The 21,675-nt window shown below is 45.6% G+C and overlaps 1 protein-coding gene across 1 annotated transcript; it reads left to right on the top strand.

Annotated features, from left to right (window-relative positions):
- The first annotated feature begins 1,039 nt into the window (after positions 1–1,039).
- Positions 1,040–17,856, top strand: LOC127463937 (homeobox protein NOBOX-like). The gene is made up of 9 exons (XM_051773961.1): positions 1,040–1,106; positions 3,706–4,122; positions 4,529–4,635; positions 5,124–5,227; positions 6,062–6,195; positions 13,800–13,865; positions 14,100–14,301; positions 14,797–15,134; positions 17,188–17,856. The coding sequence occupies exons 1-9, from the start codon at positions 1,040–1,042 to the stop codon at positions 17,466–17,468; spliced, it is 1,716 nt and encodes a 571-aa protein (XP_051629921.1). The 3' UTR covers positions 17,469–17,856.
- Positions 17,857–21,675: the final 3,819 nt, after the last annotated feature.

The raw sequence follows: 21,675 nt of genomic DNA, 5'->3' as shown, positions 1-21,675 counted from the left end.
TATTAGGGAAACACACAGTAGGAGAATGGTGCCGTGAGAGCAACAAGATGGTAAGCCAGTAACCATGAGGAGGATGAAGGATATTCTATTTTGGTGCATCAGAATGCAGTGAAGCAAGGCTCATTCTTCATGCCAGCACTGTCTTTGCAGACAGTGCACCCCCATTGATGGAGAACCAGAAGCACTGCTAAATAACTACAGCCAGAGCACGTTAAAAAAGTAATATCTTCCTGCCAGCCCACTGGAAAAGACTACAGAATCACAGAGTCCTTAGGGTTGGAAGGGACCTCCAGAGAGCATCCAGTCCAACCCCCTGCCAATGCAGGGTCACCTGGAGCAAGTGACAGGGTAGCAGGTCAGGTGGGTTTGGAATGTCTCCAGAGAGGGAGATCCACGACCTCCCTGGGCAGCCTGTTTCAGTTATTTATGCTGAAGTGGAGCTTTTTGTGCTTTAGTTTATGGCCGTTGCTGCCCTCCTGTTGCTGGGCGCAACTGAAGGGAGTCTGGCACCATCCTCTTGGCACCTGCCTTGGAAATATTTATATGCATTAATGAGATCCTGTCTCAGCATTCTCTTCTCCAGACAAAATAGACCCAGCTCCCACAGCCTCTCCTCAGAGAGATGCTCCAACCCCCTCATCACCTTTGTGGCCTCCGCTGGACCCCCTCCAGCAGCTCCTTGTCTTTCTTGCACTGAGGAGCCCGGACTGGACACACCACTCTAGATAACGCGAGCTTTGCAACATCTAGGCTTCGGCGGCGTGCTGTGGGCGGCATTTCCACCAGCTCTTCGCGGGAAGCAGTCTCCCAGGTATCCTGAGCCGAGCTTGAAGCATTCCCGTACCGTCCGTGGGGGAACAGCATCCCCGCCGAGGCCGAGCGGGGACGCTGCCCCGTTCCCTGCGGGTGCGGGGGTCGGGCAGCCTCCCCCGCTGTCCCGGGTCTCCTTGATGAGCCGGCGGGGCCGGGGCAGGACTGACCTCGGGCGGGGCATTAACCGGACCGGGCTGGGCGAGGCCGGGAGCACAGCCGAGCCGGGATGGACGGGACAGGCGCGGACGGAGAAAACAAGGAGCGGGCGGCCGGAAAGCTGAGTAAGGGTGATGGTAAGGGTTGTTATGGGGGTTAATTTAAGGTTTATTATAAGGGTTCTTACAAGGGTTTGGGTAAGGGTGGTGCCGGCTCGCCTTAATGACCGGAGGGAGGCAGTCGGCGATGAGCTTAATGAGTGGCACCAGGGGAAGGGTAATGGCTCCTCCGGGATGTTATCTGGGCGCTCCGGCCAACATTCCCCCCGCCTCCCTCATCCCCGCAGAGTCCTGACCCCGCACAGACTCATCCTGGTGTCTGGGGCTCCATGGCGGAGTTTGGGGACGAAGGGCTGCGGGGCCCTCGTGTGCCTTGGCTTGTAAAAGCACCTGAGCGAGGGTTGGGGGCAGGTGCCTTTCCCCTCCTGTCGCGCTGAGGGGCTCCCGCTGCCTCCGGTTTTCTCTGTCGTACCTTCCCCCCGCTGTCCGGTTTTCCTCCTCCTTGTGTAGATGGACCTCTGACATCTGTCCGTGTGCGTGCCTTCAGGTGGCTTTGTAATAAATGCCCCAAAAACCCTCAGAAGTCTTGCTGTCACAGTGCAAGTGGTTGGCTTGCTCCAAGAAATGTCTAAGGAGGTGGTTGTGAGAAGGAAAAGAGAGCTTGGCTTCCTGCTCGTGCGCCTTCAGCAGCTCAGGTGTTCCAGACTGAACGTCTGATGTTCCCAGTCAGTTAAAATCTCCGCTGCTTAAGGTTATGTTTATCTAAAAGTGGGACAAAGTGATGTTCAGTCTGGTCTCTTGCCATATGGGAGAAAGGAGTGGTTTGGTAAGTCCCTCTTTATTACCATGAAGGCCTATCTTTCTCTCCAAACTATTTTTATTACAGCTCTTCCTTGTCAATCCCAAGTTGTTGTGAGGCCTTTGCTATGTATTTTAGAAATAAGAGCAATTTACTTTCTCTTGCAAGAGTATTTCTGTGGGTGATATAAAACAGGTAGAAAGTACCTACACAAGACTTGGAAATTTATTTTGTGGTGTAAACACATACTGGTGTTTGCACAGAAACAAGTGAAACCCCTGCTCAAATCAAAGCACTAAGCTGAAAATGCCATTGCCTATTTGAGGTGTTGGGTGAGTGACAGAAAATACTGGTTTTTTCACATGATGAGTGAGATGAGCTAAGAGGCAACAAGGAGGGTGATGGAAAAAGGAATTATACAGAACAGAGCCAGACCGTGCCTCACTGTTTCTTGACCCTCCCCATCAGAATATTTCATGTCAATAGCAGTGGAAACTGTTGTTGCTTAACAAGATCAAATTATTATAGTTGCATAGCTTCCTGCTTCTGTTTCTTTCCCCTGCAGCTAATTTAGTTCTCTTAATCCTGTAAAAAGCAAACTGGAAGGTCTTGGAACAGCCTGGCATCCCCTCATACTTCCATGCAGATTCTCCCATCTGACGGATGTTATGGGACTCCTTCTTGACTAACAGTTGTTTCAGAAAGAAACATTGAGGCAGAAAGCAAATCCCTTATTTTGATATTGCACTAATATATATCAAAAGTAAACCAGAGGGAAGTGTTAGAAAGAGAATTATTCTAGATCCCCAAATTAAACGACCAAGTTTCTCTGTAAGCATATACAACTGAAATGCTGCCAACAGTCTGCTCAAACTTTCCCCCCTCCAGACAGAGGTAGATACATGGGTTTGGGTTTGTTATTCTACTTTCTATTCTTAAGCATTTATTTGTTTGTTTGTTTGATTGATTGATTGTTTTGTTTAGCTAGCAGGAATCACACAGACTCAGACATTCTAAGACAACCAGCAGGTTTTTGGGACATTGTTTTTTGGAAAAGTATATGCCAACTGGAAAAGTATAACGCTTCTTTATTGTTATGTTGCTTATTTTAATTATTTCTCTTGCTGTGTTCTCTCTGACCTGTCTTCTACTATTTAGTCTTCCTTACTATAATGCAGTTTGTGCTTTTTGTTAAACTTGATCACACTTCTGCACCTGTTTTTGTCCTCATCCAGCTATTTAATTTGCTGGTTTGTAAGTCTGTTATTTGTAAGTGTGGCTGAAGCTGCAGAAAAATAATTCAAGGCAGTTATCAGAAGCTTATACAATTAATGGTTTTTGCTTGGTCAGCTTTGGTAAGACAGAAATACATAAAAAATTGTCTGCCATTTGTTAGATAATCCCTGTTGACACAATAGACCAGAATTTCACTTGTGTCTTTCTTTTGCTCGTAAATCATTAATTTTTATTCTGTCCATTATTCCAGAGACCTTTGCTGTCCCCAGTGCTGTTTTCCCACTACTGTATTTGTAATATGCAACCTTCCCTTTATTCTCTGTGCCTGGAATTACCTCTCCCTGTAGTTTACAGTTGGTAATGTTTTTGCAGACATCTTCACTCTCAATATGAACCATTTCTCATCACAGAAGTTTGACTATCTCCCTATTGATCATTTCAGTTTCTTTGCTCTTGCTTCCCTGGCAGGCTCTGTCCTGGTGACAGTTTTTATTTTGAGCTCTCCAATTCTTGTCACTGTTGGGTTTTGTTGTGTGGTGTTTTCCTTCTTCCATAACTGAAACTCCTGATCCAGGCACAGTGCATGTGAGGTGGGGTATGGGTTGGTTTTGGGGTGTTTTTTTTCCCATTTTTTCCTTACAGAGTGCCAGGATGAGGAGGACAACGTGCTGCAGTGTAAGGAGCACTTTGTGGTGGATCATGAGCGCCCAGGTCAGTCAGGGTCCCCTGAACACTGTGAGAGTCATTACCTTGATGGGACTGAAAAGGAGGCAGAGGAGAAAAAAAGTACCAACAGAAGTGGAATGTCCGCCGAGAAAGCACCAAGTGGAATCCCTGGAGGTCCCTGCAGGCAGGATGAGGGTGGCCCAGCTACTTGCCAGTCATCCAAATGTGCTGAAGCCCAGCAATCCTACAAGGTGTCTTCAGTCTTGGAATCCAGAAGTAGCCACGATGCAACCAAGGAGGAGGGAAAAGAGGAAAAGGAGAAAAATACCTTACTTGAGAATCCAGACATCCTACCATCGGTCAGGAAGACGTCCCGCACCTTCTATAGTGCAGGTAGATACTGGGGCACCCACTGGCAGACAGGGGCACTTGGAGTGCCAGTGGCACTGGTGTTCCTTTCCCCATGCCGGAGGCCCATGGAGGTGCTGAGCTGCCCTAACTGGTGCTGCACTGCATTCCACACCATCAGATGTGTGAGGATCTTCAAATAGAGAAGATCTTCAAATAAAGTGTCTTATGTTTGAAGCACCGCTAGCAGTGCTCTTTGTTTCTACTGCAAAAGAAGAGTTTTGTTTGGTTTTGTGGTTTACTTTAAAAAAAAATCTTTTATGTTTTTCATGTGTTTCTAAATATAGTAAAAATGTTCTGTTTTTTTTCTGCTTCCCTCTTCTGGTTTTTTTTTCTTGTTTATCACATACTCCCCATCTCTCACTCTCTTTGAACAATGCATGTTTTCTAGAGCAGCTAGAAGAGTTGGAGAAGGTGTTCCAGGAAGACCCCTATCCCGACACTGAGAAGAAGATGGAGCTTGCAGCTGCGTTTGGTGTGATGCCAAAGCGAATCCTGGTAACGCCTGCGTGAGGGACAGTGGGTTCTGTGCAGAAAAGGGATGGACAGGGACTGGGGCAGGGAGGAGGTGACGACTACACCTGCCACTGGTGACAAGGAAGAGAGCTCACAGGGATGGACACTGCTCAACCCCACCCAAAATGGCCATGGAGTCTGGGGTTGCATATCTTCCCATTTCATAAGATGACTCATATAATGGCTAGATAAATGAGGCTAAGAAGATCAGAGTTAATCTCTTTTGTCTTGAAAATCATGGGCAGCAAAGGAAATTGATGTTTGGGGGTGTCTTTCTGCTATTATTTTTCTGTCTGCAATGAATTGTGCAGGTTCTTGGGAAGAAAGGTTTCTTGAGGTTCCTTTCTGTCAAAGAAAGGTTTTTGGGCTCACCTGGTGATGTGTGGAAGCAGTCACTGCTGATTCGTTGCCAGTGTCCCCATGTGTAGATGTTTTCCTTCCTGAATGCATCCTTTCTTTCCATTCATCAGGTCTGGTTTCAGAATCGCAGGGCAAAGTGGCGAAAATCGGAGAAGCTGAAAGCGAAAGGCAACAGAAAACATCCAACATCGTCACCTCTGTCACATGATTATGGGTGGGGGACCTACTCTGTTTTCTCATCTTTCCACAACAGGTACCTAATGAATTAAATGTTTTCCTTTGCCATTCCCCCTTTACATTTAAACTGTGGAGAGCTGACAATCGAGTTGGACCTTGGTAGCTCGTCAGATTTCTTGGCAAATTGTAGTAGACCCTCTTAAAAGAGGGTTTGAAATAAATCTGTTGAGATTGCTGTGGCTAAAGTCATGTGGAGCACAAGGGATGAGACAGAAAGGTCTATGGATCACCCCTTCATTTTATGTTTTTGTGAATGGTCAGGAGCCCATTGCATTTCCCACCATTGCTTTCCATTTCCATGGATTTTCACTTGGTGATGGAAGTGCTGCTTGCTTAGATCAGTCTTACAAAGTCACGGGCTTCTTTGAACAAATATAAGGTAGCACCTTTCCTAGGTGAGCAGGGGACATTTGCTGGGGGGGGGAAGGGAGTATGTGAGGGGATAGATAGTCTTTCAAGGGGTAGTGAGTGAATGTGTGAGGGAAGAAATTAGTTTCCACAGGGATATATTTGTGGCAATCTGGAGTGAGAAAACAGAATGCAAAGAGGAAAAATTAAGTTAAAGATTGGAGACCACCTGACTTATTTCATTGCATTGTCCCTGCTGCCTGTCCTACACCGGGGACTTGAGGCTGCTTCCCCAAATACTGTCAAGACAGCATTCCTTGCACACCTAAATCAGCCACTGCTTTCTTTTTCCACCAGCTAGTGATGTAGGATCTGCCCATTGTAGGGTAGAAGAGTATGTATTTGGTCATAATACCTTGCCTTGTCTTCTGGTTCATCCTCACACCCTTTTTGCTGCCTCCAGGGCACCTCCTCTGCCTGTGCCTCCGTTGCCTGATGTTGCTCGTGACCAATCTGCCGTGCTGGGAGGAAACCCTGCAGCTGGAAACTGCTCCAGCCTGCTCAGAGCACAGCTTGCACCACTCTCCTCTGCCTCAGGTGAGACCCCGACCAGCATGAGTGTTTTCCATAACTACAGCGTTGGCTGGTGGAGCTAGGATGTTCCCAGGCACTTTAGGGAAGGTCATGTGAATGCCCCACACCATCAGTGCAAAATGTGACACCAGGTCACTGGACAGGCTGAGAAAGTTGGGATTGATCAGCCTGGAGAAGAGAAGGTTGTGTGGAGACCTCACAGCACCTTCCAGTATCTGAAGGGGCTACAGAGAAGCTGGAGAGGGACTTTTCCTCAGTGACAGGACGAGGGAGAATGGCTTCAAACTGAAAGAGGGAAAATTTAGGTTAGATATGCAGAAGAAATTCTTCTCTGTGAGGGTGGGGAGGCTCTGGCACAGGTTGCCCAGAGAAGCTGTGGCTGCCTCATCCCTGGAAGTGTCCAAGGACAGGCTGGATGGAGGTTGGAGTAACCTGGGATAGTGGACGGTGTCCCTGCCCATGGCAGGGGGTTGGAACTGGATGGTCTTTAAGGTCCCTTCCAACCCAAACCATTCTATGATTGGAGGTATAGCAACTCTCTGCTAATTGAGTCTGTCCCAGCTATGTACCAGCACGGTGGTGCTTCTGTGCTGATGCTGGAGCCAAACTTGCAGTCCTTGTTCATGTCCAAGTGATAGGGGCATTCTTCCATAATAGCTGTTTGACACTGGTCCTGCTGCTCTAAATGATGATGAAAGTATTACTCTGGTTATGATGTTCTTCATGGCAGATACACACATCCCATACTCTGGTTTAGATGGAAACATTCTGGCTACAACCAGAGTCGGGTGAGCTGTGTGAGGAAGGTGCACTGTACAAACTGTTGGTGTTGTAGAGGCTCCCTCAGGTACTCCATACCTTTAAATGTCCAAGAGGGTTCCTCGGCTTCCCCAGGCAGTGCAAGTTTCCATTTTGTGCAAGACCTCGAGGGAGGGAGACTAGTTGAGTTCCAGAGCTGACGCTGAATTTACTCTCAGTTGCAGTGGAGCTGGAGGTCAGTGGGGTGTGCTGTTCGACCAGGGCTCTACCTGTGCTGTGCTTAAAGATTGATGGCAGCTAAAGACTGTTCAATTGTTTATTCGTGTGTGGAGTACCAGAGCATTCCCTGGAGTCAGGAATGCTCCCTAAAGTGTTTCCTATGTATGTTTATATTTCCAAGTTGGCACAATTTGAAAAGATTTCCAAAGTGATGAGGACTTTATCACTTCCTTGGGAGGGATATCCCAAGCAATATATGTGCTGACATATGATACTACTGTGTGCATTTTTCTGCTTCCCAGTGTAACTCATTCATTGGAATTTCTGCTCCCTCATTTTATTCTAAATGTGCCAGTATTTAGTTATCAGTATTAAGGCCAGTTCTTGCCACTCATTTTCTAATAATATTTTTTAATAGTGCTGATACCTTAAAAGTACTTTGGCACTGTAGAAAGCACCTGTAAGATTGTATCAGTAAGCTTAGAATGCTAATAAATACTTATGTGTGCTAAAAGTACGTAATTGAGATACCTAATTTAGTATTTCTGTCATTTAAATTTGCCTGTCATCCTCTCAAGGCAAGGACTACTTTAGTCAATCCTATGACCTATTTAATCAATAGGACTGTAATTCAGTTAGTTCTGGTTTTTCCACTCCTTACAGCAGGGTAAATATAGTCAAAGTGTTTGAATAATTCCCTGCTTCCCAGAGTGCTGAAGCAGTGTTGTCTGTTGAGCCCTGTATTTAGATATAATTAGATAAAGACTAAGGTTTTGCAAAATAATTCATTTAAAGGAAACAAACCAATTATCCTCAGATTTCTATGCTGTAGGAACCTCTGCTGGTTCCTAAAATACATCTGCAGATGTGCTATTTAGTCAAGAGAGAATGTAATAGAATCATAGAATGGTTTGGGTTGGAAGGGACCTTAAAGACCATCCAGTTCCAACCCCCTGCCATGGGCAGGGACACCTTCCACTAGCCCAGGTTGCTCAGAGCCCCATCCAACCTGGCCTTGGACACTTCCAGGGATGAGGCAGCCACAGCTTCTCTGGGCAACCTGTGCCAGGGCCTCACCACCATCACAGCAAAGAATTTCTTCCTGATATCTACTCTAAATTTTTAGTTTGAATCCATTTCCTCTGTTAGAGAAATAGAAGTTTCATTCAGGGATGTGATCTTGTCCTCTGTTTTCAATGAGCCGTTTCTTTCTGGAGAATCTGCACGCTGGGATGCAATTCTCCATGTGGAAAAGACAAGCAATCCTCCTGATAGGAGAGAAAGGTTCCATCTGAATTCTTGGTGCAGTGTGTAAGGAAGAAAAAGGGCAAGTGAATGTCCCTGAGGGTGAAATGAGTATGTGGGAAATGAGTGATAAAGAGAGCTGGGTTTTTACTGCTGGAATCCTTTCATCTTGCTGCTGACTGCCTCCTATTGCATTTGCTGTGTGTGCATCCAGCTTTCAGGAAACACAGGCTTCCTCTGCTTGTCTGAAACCCCTGTGTCTTCAGTGACAGGGATGTGTGAAAACGAGAGTTTACTTTGTTCCACTAGATCTGTGTGAGGGAACAAGCCTCCCCTTGTTCTCTTTAAATCAGACTGGGCAAGAGGTAATGAAATCTATTTGTGTCAGCTAAGGCTGGTAAATACTTTCCAGATACAGATCTGTTTGAGGGGATTAAAAAAAGTACCTTCTCTAAGTCACTGTTCAGAAAAGAGGCTTGCTTTGGTAGTGCACACGAACTGTGAGGTTTGGTGAGTGGTTTTGGACCCGGTTGCCTGAGGGAAGGGAGGAATAAGGTTTGTGTAATGAGCCACATTCTGCTCTCTTTATTTATGAAACCTACCCTGCCCTCCAAATTTGTTCTACTCTAATCAGATGGAAGTTAGAAGTCCTAAAAATTACATTCCTACAAGTCATGGGAGAACTGGTGCTTGGGCAGAGTAGAGACCTAAGTTGGTGCACTCTTTGAGGAAGAAGACTGATATTTGGTGTAGAGAGTCCTCATAGAAGAGAGATCTGCAGGGCACAGTGGCATGGAAAGCTGCAGTTGCAGTTTTGCCTTAACTAGATGCAGGGTAACACAGCTATGGGGAATAAAACAATAAAATTTGCTTTTTGTTTGTTTGCTTGTTATCTAGCATTGCATAGGCAGACTTTTCTCTTTAAGAAAGCAAAAACTGAAACAGGGAAAATGAAAGACAATGTGACCTGAATTCATTCATAAAAAAAAACTTGCCAAGAAATAGAGCCATCCAGGGTTCACCTGTTAGCTTTATTAGAATATCTCAGAACATGAAGGAGGGAAAACTTGAATAGGATAAAATCCAAACTAGCTGAAGCAAAAATAAAAGAGGAAACAAATTAGAAAAAAAAGCTATCAGTTTACAAGGCAAAACCAATTGATTAGTAATGTTAGATTTCAGCAAAATAATTTGTGACCTGTGCATTCTGGTGCAGTTGTGCCCATAGATTTTGGCCTGCTGGAGTGGCTGTTCAGGTGCTTTCCTTGGTACCAGTGTATTTAACCACTTTCAGCAGGACAAGAAAATGATGAGGACAGTATAATCTGTTACCTGAGACCTTTGGAGAGTGTTCTGTGCTGCCTTTTCCACTGTTTTTCTTTGCTCTGGCCAGTACTTCTGACTGTTGATTTGTGGGTTCTTTTTTTTCTAATGTCCCACTGTTTTTTCCAGTTTGCCAAACAAGCTGATTAAAAATGTCAGCATGTTCTATTTGAGATGTATCTTACCTTGATGGCAGTTATGGCTTCTGATTTGGGTATTGGGCACACTGCTTGCTATGAGAGCCTTTTGCGCCTCAAAACTTCCATTTTGAGCTTGCTTTGGTCTTAGAATTGTTTTTTACTACTTTTGCTGGACAGACAGCATGCTTGAGATTAATAGATTTTTTTGACACTGGCAGTTCTTTAAAGTTGTTCTTTTTTTTCCTGAGATTCCTTACTGATATAAATATATCTGTGATTCATTGACTTAAAGCATTGGCTTATGATTTTTTTTGAGTTAACCCTTTAGAAAGAAAAGTTCCTCTGGTTTGTGGGAGGAGATTTTTCTGCCCCACTGGTGATTTTGCAGGAAATCCTTTGTTTCATGTGGCTGTATTGTGAGGACACCTGTCAGGAGCCCAATCTGTGCAGATAACTGTCAGAGGTGGAATGGCTGTGGAAGTCTTGAGAGCAATTGGATGAAGCTGGATATGATCTGTAAGAGAAGAGTGAATAAATGACAAGCTCTAATGATTTTGTGGGAAATATCCCTCTCTTTAAATTTAGAAAGATGGCATAAACTTAGGGAACAAAGAAACAAGGAAGAATTTATTCAACACATTGGGTCTTTCTCACACCGAGTTTCCAGGGAAAAAGACACCTTCGGTTTAAATTCCATACATTTTATAGTTTTGCAAAATCCCACCCTTTTCAGATAAGTTTTAATGTGTTCATCTTTACCTAAAAAGGTTTCTTTTCTCTGAAAAGGGGCTTTCCCTTTTTCCCAGTTGGCTGCAAGCCATCCCCTGTCAAAGGTGATGGAAATTCCTTTGTTCTTAGCCCAAAGAGAAAAGGAACCTCGTGTACAAAATGGCCCTAAAAGATTGAATTTTTAAGAATTTTCTCATTTCCCTTATCCTGCCGAAAGAGACCCTGATACCCAAGTTCAGCTCTTGGAACTTGGATATCTTACAACTTCATGATACGTCTATTTATAAAAAACCCCATATTTTTATTTCTCGGAATTTCACTCACGGGATTCTGGCTTTTGAACAAATTACTTTAAAGCTGATGATGTGTAGCTGACATGGCAAGCAGGAATCATATCTTTTGAACAAGTGGTAGGTTCTGGCCTACTGAAAATCCAGAAGAGGATCAGACTGACAGGCTTCTCAAAGCAATGCAGTTAGAAACTGAATTGGTTCATTGACCATCACTCCAATTAAATGAAGAGGCCATTGCTCCTAAGTTTGAGTAATATTTTTTTTCTGCTTTCAAGATGTCATTTGCACGAAAGGCTGTAGTTACTCAGCATTAAAAGAAACTGTTTGTGACATCAGTGTGTGACACAGGCTTGTGAAACCAGGCCCTGCTGTAAGTTCATGGATACATCTCTAGGACAAGCCTCAGTCTCCTTCATGACTCGTGAAAGACAGACATCCCAGTCATGCCAACAGAAAAACACACATCGTTTCTGTTACTTTAAGACTCTGTCCCGCTCATTGGAAGCTGTTTGCACTAAAGAATGGATCTCTGAACTCTGCCAGGATGTTGAGGAAGCAGCTATAGTAGGGGTAAGGCAGGTGTGTGGGTGGAGGCTTAGAATAGACATTCTTGAGTTAAGGCACATGTCTTAACCAGGGCTGGTTCAGAGATCTGAAGCTGCAAATTATTAAATTGCTCTCCAAAAATTCCCAAGACTGTCTCATGGACTGAAAATCCAGAAATAATGGAAGTGATAAACAAAAATCCTGCTGTTACATTCCCATGTTCACTGGAAAGCCTTCTGAGGTTATTTATCCCTATATCAGTGTCAGGAAAAGCAACAGAATAGTAAAATGTAGGTATTATCTCAAACCAGTGATCAGAATTCTCCATCAAACAATTCTGGAATCTTCTGTAAATATGTCAGATTTAGCAGATATTGCTCCTCTGGGAATTGTTTATTCCCACTGCATTTGTGACTTTATTCAGAAGGCATCTGAATAAAGCCATCTGTCTTTGAAAGGACTGAGAAGCAGAGGAGTCTTGAGAAAAGGCTAAACCAGCTCTTTGGAGGCCATGGGTGTCCCTTCACAATCTCTTTGCCTGGGGGTCCTATTGCCATGACCCACAAAGATTATCTACACCTAAGTATTGCAAATATTTCAAAAAACAACTTAATTTTTAGTAGATGTGAAAGTGGGATTAGAAGTGACTTCCTGGGCTGCTTGTATTCATCCTGAGGAAGATTAGTGCCATCTGCAGAACAGCTCATCCTAATGTCATTATTGAACTGAAGCTTTACCTGGATGTAGACTGGTTTTCAGGTATGTTTCATAATGTTTGTGTGAACATTCTGGGACACGATGGTTAGGAGAACCTGTGCAAATGAAGGTTTTAAAAAAAAAATCAGGAGAGATCTTCAGTTTCATTTCTGGCTAAGCCATTTTGATTTTGAGGACACTAAATATTGGCTTCCTTGTGCTTTGTTGTGTGGGAGTAGATCTGTGCTATGTCAAACACCAGGAGTGGGACAGGTATTTCACAGATGCTGCCTGATGTGGATAAATAGTATGTTCAAACAGAAAAAATAAACCACTGAGAATTGCATGGGCATGTGAATGCTTGAGAGATGCCATCCTAGCTCTTGCTCCAGTTTTCTAAATGAGCCCAAAATCGAGGTTATTGAAACTTGAAAAGTTTTCATTGAAACACCATGATTCCCTCTCTCCATGGTTGCAGAGAGTTGGAAAAAACTGCATGTGGGAAGATGCAATAAGAGAGACAGAAATGCACAGTGTGATGGGGAATCTGAGAAACAGTGCTATGAGGTGTTGAAGTGGAATCTCCTCATCAGCTCTCTGGGCTTGCATTCCAAAATTCTCCGAAGGTTGCTAATGCTTGCTGTGGCATCTTTAGGTTTTATGCTTGAGGCCTTTCATTCGTACCTGGTGGAGTGCATTTGATGTTACCCTGTATGCCTGCAAGGGTGAAGTACAACTGTAAACTCTCCATAAAGCTTTCCTAGGAGTGGGAGTAGACCAGCTTTACCTGAACAGTCGGCTGGTTCAGCTCAGCTAGACTCAAAAAATCATTTAAACTTGTGAAGAGAGAAATCATTTGCTAATTGCCATAATGAAAGAAAATCTGGTTCTCTTGCCCCATGTGCAAGCTCCTTGAACTTCTGTGTATGGTTGTTACTCTGGATCACCAGCATATGTGATTCTGACCTTTAATGTCCTCTATTGTCCTGTTTCCACAGAGGCTCTTCTGTAAGAAACTCTTCCTCTCTCATTTTCCAGCAGTGACTGAGGAGAGAGGTCACCAAACAAGATTCTAGGAACCAAAAGGTGTTGGTTTCTTTTTCTGTGTCCCAGCTTCTTTTTCCAGAAGATCTTCAGCTGACATCTCTGCTCTTTTAATTTTTGTTTCTGGCACGACTCATCTGAGTGAAAATATGGTCAAAACAATGACTGAGGATGTGGATGTGCACGTGCACATTTTTGTTTCTTTCAAGCCACAGTTAAATTTTTCAAAAGGGTAATCTTTTGAGTTGAGTGCAGCACACTCCTCCCAGAGGACAGTAGTGATGGAAGATGACTGGGGGATAATTCCTGGCTTTTTTCCAGGAAGTACTTTGCTTCACTTGGCTGCCTTCTTGAGAGCTGAATAAATATAATATGCAGAGGCTGAAATCATGAAGGTAATTTTATTTAGCCAATAAACACCATCCTGTGCTCCAGAGAACTTGCTAGTACTTCCTTGTGCTTCTCTACAGCAATGCCGGTACTTGCTCAATTTTATTCCCACCAGTTAATGTCTGGCTTCTTGCTTTTTTGTTCTGCTCCTCCTTCCCTCTGCTTGCTCCTGTTCATTCCTGCTATGACAGCCCGGCGTGACAGTCTCTCTTTTCATTCACAGCCTCCTCGGTGGCAGGAACGGTGGCATCTTGTGAAGAAGTTCAGGCGAAGATGTCGCTACAGCTCGGCTTCAACTCCAGCAGAGTGGACAGCTTCAACTCCAGCAGAGTGGACAGCTTCAACTCCAGCAGAGTGGACAGCTTCAACTCCAGCAGAGTGGACAGCTTCAACTCCAGCAGAGTGGACAGCTTCAACTCCAGCAGAGTGGACAGCTTCAACTCCAGCAGAGTGGACAGCTTCAGCTCCAGCAGAGTGGACGGCTTCAACTCCAGCAGAGTGGACGGCTTCAACTCCAGCAGAGTGGACAGCTTCAACTCCAGCAGAGTGGAGTGCTTCCCAAGCCTTCCCGGCCCTCCTCCCGTCCACAGGGCCACCAACCTGTCCTTCAACCCCCACAGCCCTGCTGTGTCCATGGCGCTGGACACTCCCAACAGTGAATGCTGGTTGTCCAGTCAGGAAAATGGCTCCAGGGAGGCCTTCACTTACAACATCCAGAATCAAGGGTAGGAAAGATGAGAAGGGAAATGGAAAAAGCAAAGCCTGGGAGAAGCCTTGCGAGGGTGAATGTGGGACATGGGACAAGGAATTAGGTGGGAGCATAAGTGAAAAGTGAGGTGCAGGAGTGACAGTATCTTTTAAATGAAGCATGAAAAGCTGCATGATGTGCATAGTGGGACAGGGCACCTGCTGTGAGACAAGTGATACCTCTGGTCAGAATGCTTCCAGAATTGCATACCTGTCAAGCAAAAGAGAGGATGTTTCAAACTTTGGGGTGTGCTTTGGAGAGTGGGAAGATAATCCCCACTAATGCCCATTGGTGAAGAATCCTCCTGTGATACCACTTGGCTCAAGTGGTTTCTGTTGCCCTTGTCCTGGCATCTGGGAGGAGGGGTTGGAGTCAGATCAGGGTTGGCAATAACACAGTTGTTTACTGGATGGGTTGCTGTAGCTGTTGACCCTGCTTTAATCTCTGGATTGCCTCTCCTTGCTCTCTGCAGCTTTAGTCCACCACCCTCCTGCCATTACCCTGAGCAGCTGGAGACTGCAGGGAACTTGGAGACCACGTACTGCCAGTACAGCAGCCAGGGGGGAATTTACCAGCTGTCCCAATATTCCCAGCAGCACCAGCTCTCCCAGTTCTGCCAACTGCCAGATCACCTGGCCACCAATTTGCTCTCCAGTGACCACCTCCCTCCTCCAACACCCCCTGAGTCCCATTCAACTTTCCTGGCCTTACCTGGTAACACTGGAGCAGTAACCTATGGAGCCACACAAGGCTATGAACAAAACCACATGGAGGGACAGCTTGTGCCGCAGCAGTCAAGTGGAATCTCAGGTAAATTTCTGAAATATTTTGTCATCCTGCATCTCTGGAGTAACTAAACCATACCCTGAAACACTCAGGATGATCAGTGGTTTTACTGGTGGCTGTGAGAAAGTAGAAATGTGCACATGCATGCACAGATATATAGATATATATGTATGTGTGTATATATATATATATATATGGGCCCATCTTTTTTTCTAATTTCCTTGTATGCTTGTTGTTTTTTTTTAAAGTGCTGAGTGACCCATTCATTTGAATCAAAAGTTACTACACAGGTTGCACATGTCAGAAAGAGCATTAAATGTGAATGTGTCAGGTAGTGCAGTAGTTTTTCTCTGGACTGAAGAACTAACTTTTGCAGGAGTGTACTGTTGTGCAAGTGAACATGCCTTTGGTATATGTGGGTGGGAATCAAGGGTGCAAAATGGAAAAGGTGCCACAGCAAGTGGAATAGTTGGAGGTAGAAAGAAAAACCGGCTTCTCACTCTGTTGGGCTCCTGCAGAAACCAGTTTGAAGTTTCATATCTTGGGGTAGTGCAAAAGAAGAGAGAGACAGAAGCCAGTAGAGTATGCATATAGAGTCTTTCTTTTTCTTCCTCTGGTTTGAATTTGCAACAGATTAAGGCACTTCTGCATAATTTTCTGAAAAGTAACTAGGTGAAACTGGCACTGTTGGTCTCCTTGTTTTGTGTCCAGGCTTTGTATTTTGAAGTTATTCAAGCCCAAGTATAATCAAATGATAAACCATTGCAGTTAGTTTATTTGGACTGTCAGGTTTGTTGAATTAAGCTCACAGTCCAAAGACTACATGTCTTGTCTTATCACATAAGAGAATAGTTTCAGAGCAGAGATGCTGCTGCTGGTTTTGTACCAGTCTTGTGGACCTTGTTAGGGGGGGAAGTCTGACTCAGAGTCTGACTCACAGCAGGCTGCAAACTGGCTCTTGTTCCCATTATTCCTGCTGACATTGTCCAGGCCAGGTTGGCAGCACCTGTGCTATCTACCACACTTGGCCTGTCTCCCCTCTCTGGTTTCAAGGCATAATATTTTTCTCAGTGGTTTTTCAGTCTGAAGTGTCAGAAATAATGAGAGGGCTGTGCCCCAGTGCACCAAATTAACATTTTTATAGCGTGATGCCAAAGTGTGTGTTGCATTCTTTGGGGCACATTGTGTGAGCATAAGGGGTGTGTAAAGGTGCAGGCTGATAAAGTTGAAAGATTGTTGAAGGAACAGAGGCAGAGTTGATATTCTCTTACTCTGTCCAGAGCACAATCAGCAGTGCGTGGCTGTTCTGTTCGAGGAAGGGATTCCTACAACTGTTTTGACCAAGTTCACAGAATCATGGAATGGTTTAGGTAGGAAGAGACTTTAAGGATCATCCAGTTCCAACCCCTTGCCATGGGCAGGAACACCTTCCACTATCCCAGGTTGTTCAGAGCCCCATCCAACCTGGCCTTGGACACTTCCAGGGATGGGGCAGCCACAGCTTCTCTGGGCAACCTGCCTCACTACTCTCACAGGGAAGAATTTCTTCCTAAAAAGGTTCCAGGTTCCCAAAGTGCAGTGGGCAGGGAACCAGTCTGTCAGTGCAGACACACCCGTGAGTCTTACTTCACCGAGTAAGCAAGTGGACAGCTTAGTTGGATTATAGCTATTACTTAACAATACATTCCTGCTTCCAGCTTCCATAAATGAAAGTGAAGATTAAACATTCAGGTTATGCTTGACAGAGTTGGAACCTCTTGGAAAATAGGAGTGGAGAAAAAAAATTGGGGGGTGGGTGTCTCTAATATTGTTACATACTCTCAGGATCAGTGCTGAGTGACATCATGATTTCTTTTTACATTATAACAATGCTATGAATTTCCAAGATTTTTCCTCCTAAGAACTACCTTTTGGATAAAAACACTGCAGCGTAAACAGCAAAGTGATCCTTTATCTATATGTGGTGTCTGCTCTACTGCAGTGACCACCAGAGCATGGCTGCAATGCTGTTTGCACTGAGCGTAGACATGCTGCTGTTATTTTCATTATTCTCTTTCCTTTGTTGCTTTTCCCTCAGCAGACACCACTGCCTATCAGGCTGTCCCTTGGAGTGATTTCTACATGCAGGAAGCTCAGTTCTCAAATCAGCTGCACTCCCAAATGCCATTTTTTAGCACAGCAGAAGGACAGAACTTCCCAGAGCCATCTCTTCTTCAAGTGCCCAGTGGAACAGCACTGGGATCCATGTCACAGGCTGGAAAGCAAAAGGGAGTCACACCAGACCAGAGTTCAAACCAGAGCCACCAAACAGAGCCAGAGTTGGCATGGCCATGGCTCGCTGAAAGAGAGATGATGTAGAGTGTTGTAACAAAAAAGGAGACACCACTGTTGGTAACTGAAAGGCCAGCTGATTCTTTTTTTGGGGAGAAAAGGAAAGAATTCCAAGACAGCAGTAGCTCCTATGAATGCAGGATCAAAACTGTGGCATGAATGGGAATGGAACTTCCTTTTTTCTGGTCTGCCATCCGAGGCTGGTCCCGTTATCTTGTACCTGGTTCTTAGATTCATCTGTTCATAGAAAGGGGGACTTAGAAGTCAGTAAAATAGATGCCAAAGTTCTGTCTTCTCTCAGACAACATCTGTTGTGAGCTGAATGGCTGCACAGGACTGACAATTTCTAAGATTTCCAGAGGTATAAACACCTCTCTTCAAGGCAGAACTTCTTCAGCACGAGAGGGGAAAAGAGAAGAGAGAGCTTTCTGTCTGGATTTCCATTTCCAGGCTTTTTCTTTTTTGGAAACAAGATTATTCTACTTTCAAATGGTTGAAAGGTGTCATATGCCTTAAATATTCTTTGGATGTGTATGGGGGTATATGTGTGTCTAATTTTGAAATATGAGACATTTGAAAAATACAAAGTATTTTGTTCTATAGTTTTCCATTGTCTTCTTTCCCCCTTTAGTGACACGTCTGCCCCATCCCAGGAGGCAAAACCAAGCACAATTGCAGACACCTTGCACCCAGCATCACATATTTCCTTCACATCCTGAAGCCAGGGCTTAGCTCTAGCCTTTACCTTTACCACTGCTGCCAGAACAACTTGGCAGCACACAAGTCAGGAATAATATTCCAGTTCAGGTCTCCCCGCCGCCGGGGCCAGCCGCAGCGCTCGGGCTCAAAGTCCCCTCGCCGGCACCAGGTCTGCCCCCCTCACCTGGCAATGGGGAGAGCCGCCCCTCACCTGGCAATAGGTCTGCCCCCCTCACCTGGCAATGGGGAGAGCCGCCCCTCACCTGGCAATAGGTCTGCCCCCCTCACCTGGCAATGGGGAGAGCCGCCCCTCAGCGCCACACCCGCAGGCGCGGGGTGGGGACGGAGCCCCCTCCAGCCCGCACCGCCCCGGCGCGCCCGGGGGCGCCGAGGCTCGGCCGCTTCCTGCTGTGCCGGGGGTCACCAGGTCTAACCCTAGCGGGGAGATGGCGGCAGCGGGGCCCCAACGCCCTGCGGCGAGGGCCCCCCTTTGCTGCCGCCCCTCAGCACCGGAGCGCCCCCGAGCCCCCCGCCCCGCGTACCGGGCCCGGGACCCGCGCGGAGGGAAGGACGGGCCGGCGGCGTCCCAAGCGCGCGCGTCCCCCTTCTCTCTCTCGCCCTCAGGCCCGGCCCCCGGGACCCCGCGTCTCGGGCTTTGGACCCGCGCGGAGGGAAGCTGGGCCGAGCGCGGCGCAGGGGCCCCCTGTCAGCACCCGGCCCGCTGTCTGTCAGCGAGCGATCGGTGCACAAAAGCTTGTGTCGAGGGCTGGTTCTCAGTAGATCGCAGCGAGGGAGCTGCTTTGCTGCGTACGAAACCCTGACCCAGTATCAGATTGTCTACGACTGATTTAGCGCCGGGTGCCCCACGATCATGCGGTACGCGACGGGGGAGAGGCGGCGCCGCGTCCGTCCGCCCCTCCGCTCCCGACCACGAGCGGCGCTCCGCACCGGGCCCGCCCCGGGGGGCGGGCGGCCGGCTATCGCGAGCCCACCGAGGCGCCGGCGGCGCTGCGGTATCGCTACGTCTAGGCGGGATTCTGACTTAGAGGCGTTCAGTCATAAGCCCGCAGATGGTAGCCTCGCGCCAGTGGCTCCTCAGCCAAGCGCACGCACCAGGGGTCTGAACCTGCGGTTCCTCTCGTACTGAGCGGGATTACTATTGCAACAACACACCATCGGTAAGGTAAAACTAACTGCCGGCGTCGGCGGCCCCGGGCGGACGGGGCGGCGCCTGGGCGGGGAAGGTAGACCTGTTGTCGGCGGGGGGACTTAGAGCTGGATCTCCGGAGCTGGCCTTAGCGGCGGGTAGACCTGTTGCCGGCGAGGGCCCAAGCAGCGGCCAGAGGCGCGAGGTCAAGACCCTGGAGCAGGGCCCTGAGGAAGGGCCGCCACCTCCGGCGCCCCCGCAAACAACGACATCGAGAGCCCCGCGCCGGTGGAGGCAGCAGCGGGACCCGAGCGGGAACCGCTCAGAGGGCAGGAGGGACCCGGAACCCAGAAACACACAAACGACAGAGGCACCGCGAAAAACAAACACAAGCAGAGCACGAGGTGTGCAAAAACCGGGGCTATGGAGCGTGGGCGGAGGAGAGGATCCCACAGAATCCCCGGGGGGCTCCGGGAAAGGCCCGAGGGAGGAAAGAGCCCGAGCGGGACCAGCGGCGAAGGAGGGAGCGAGCGGAAGCCCGGCGGCAACAGCAGGAGAGAAAGCCGGGAACAGGGACCCCGGAGACAAACGGGGTGGGCAGACACAAAGCTGCCGACTTCGGCAGTAGTCACAGCAGCAAAAACCCCCTTCCTTGACTTTTTTCCTTTTTCTTTGCAGCCTAAACTAAGAACTGGTCTTTTTTTGCAAACCCTTTTGTTTATCAACCTGTTTCAGTTTCACAGTGTGAGTAAGGCGAACAAAACGCTACCAATGGAGAGACTGTCCTCCGCAAAACAAACAAACAAAAAAAAAAAACAGAAAGAAAAAAAAGGGGGAAGCGAGGGAAGCAAAGTCCCTTTGCTGAATGAAGACACCCTTCCATAGCTAATAGCCAGAATTGTTTTTAAATGTATGCATAGCTGTATTTTTGAAAATTTTAAAGTTTTCACAATAACAATTCTCCTTAAGTCCAAAAGCCAAATTAACACAGAAAGACATATATTTGCCTTAAAAATAGAAGTATATATTTTATCCTTGAACTATAGGAATGTTTATATGTATTTGAAATTTAAATTGAACATGAAGTAAAATATGTTTTTACAGGTTATACTATCATAAAAAACAGAAAACATATATTACTAATCTAAGGGTGAGAAACAAAAAACGCCAATTTCTCAGTTCATAACCAAAAGAAACTGTAAAATGAAACCCAAAGGTATGTTTGTATGATGTGTGTTCGATGGCCATCGAGTATGAATGTGTAAATGTATGCATGCGTGTGAATATATAATAATTAATATGTTCTGATTTATACACAAATGCACATTACCTCACATATGCACAAACACCCTTAGATAAAAAACAGAAAACATATCACCCCAAGTTGAATAGAATTTCATTTACAGAGATGTTTTAAGTTAAATAAAAGTTTTCAAAAGCAAACACTAAAAAACTTTCAGGTAAAAGTCAGGAGCACACGAACCCTGAAGTCATCAAGTTATTAAGTTTGGTTCAAAATCAATTGCTTATAAGTCAATAGGATCTTTAGAGGATAACTTAAGATTTTATGAGTAATTTCTAATAAGAAATAATGGAAATAAGTTAAGTTGTTTAAACAAGTTTTATATTAATCCAGAGTTATTTAGTTTAGCATTGTTGGGAATTTTTCCTTCTTGCATTTTGTTCCTTGTTTACTTTTCTATATCCAAAAATGTCTGATAGTCTTTCTGATTGGTTTAATGCTTTTAATGTTAGTGCTAAGTTTAAGAAAATAATTTTCGTAGCAATATGCAGAATGCCTTAAAACAGCTATGATTCCTTCACATGCCTTTATAATGCCAAACCTTGTGGCCCAAACTATTCTGACACACAATGCCTTTGCATAATCATACTTTCCATTTCAGTTATATAAAAGGCTGTACATTGCCTTGAAAAAGGAGCCTCCTTGCTCACATTAATTTCACTTGTGGTATTAAAAGTAAGACTGCAATATTTCTTGTTAGATCCATTTAAGAATACATTTGCTTCTAAAATGCAGCTATAGAATTTGTTATTACTCGCTCTGAACTAATGTATCAAAGCATTGATAGTTGAAGAAAAAAATAGTATAATCAAAACTTAGATTACATGTTTAGTTAGCATGATAAATTTAATACTCTAGTTAAAGAAAACATTTATGGTTGTATTTGTATTCCTTTGTATTTTGTCTTGCATTAGCAAACGTTTGATCAAAGTTTTTTCCGAGTTTTTTGTTTTTTAGAAAAATAAACAAAGGGGCAGTTGTGGAGCCCAAACCCAGCTTTCAGCAAAAGAAAACAAGGCTGACAAAAACCTCGTGATCTGAAGGAGCTGGACCCTTCTCACAAGACCTGTTAAAGTTCTACCTTA

Source organism: Manacus candei, unplaced genomic scaffold (genome assembly GCF_025592945.1).
Source record: "Manacus candei isolate 608988 ecotype Guabito, Panama unplaced genomic scaffold, ASM2559294v1 h1tg000182l, whole genome shotgun sequence".
In the NCBI taxonomy this organism is placed as follows: Eukaryota; Metazoa; Chordata; class Aves; order Passeriformes; family Pipridae; genus Manacus; species Manacus candei.
Note: the sequence above shows the minus strand (reverse complement) of the source record. Positions and strands in the feature narration are given on the sequence as shown.

What these genes read in the sequence shown, in the direction of transcription:
- LOC127463937 (XM_051773961.1), top strand. Translation starts at nt 1,040, where the DNA reads ATGGACGGGACAGGCGCGGACGGAGAAAACAAGGAGCGGGCGGCCGGA. An exon ending in CCTCTGTCACATGATTATGG is followed by an intron (nt 5,228 to 6,061) that starts GTGGGGGACCTA and finishes TGCTGCCTCCAG; the next exon opens with GGCACCTCCTCTGCCTGTGC. An exon ending in TACAACATCCAGAATCAAGG is followed by an intron (nt 14,302 to 14,796) that starts GTAGGAAAGATG and finishes TGCTCTCTGCAG; the next exon opens with CTTTAGTCCACCACCCTCCT.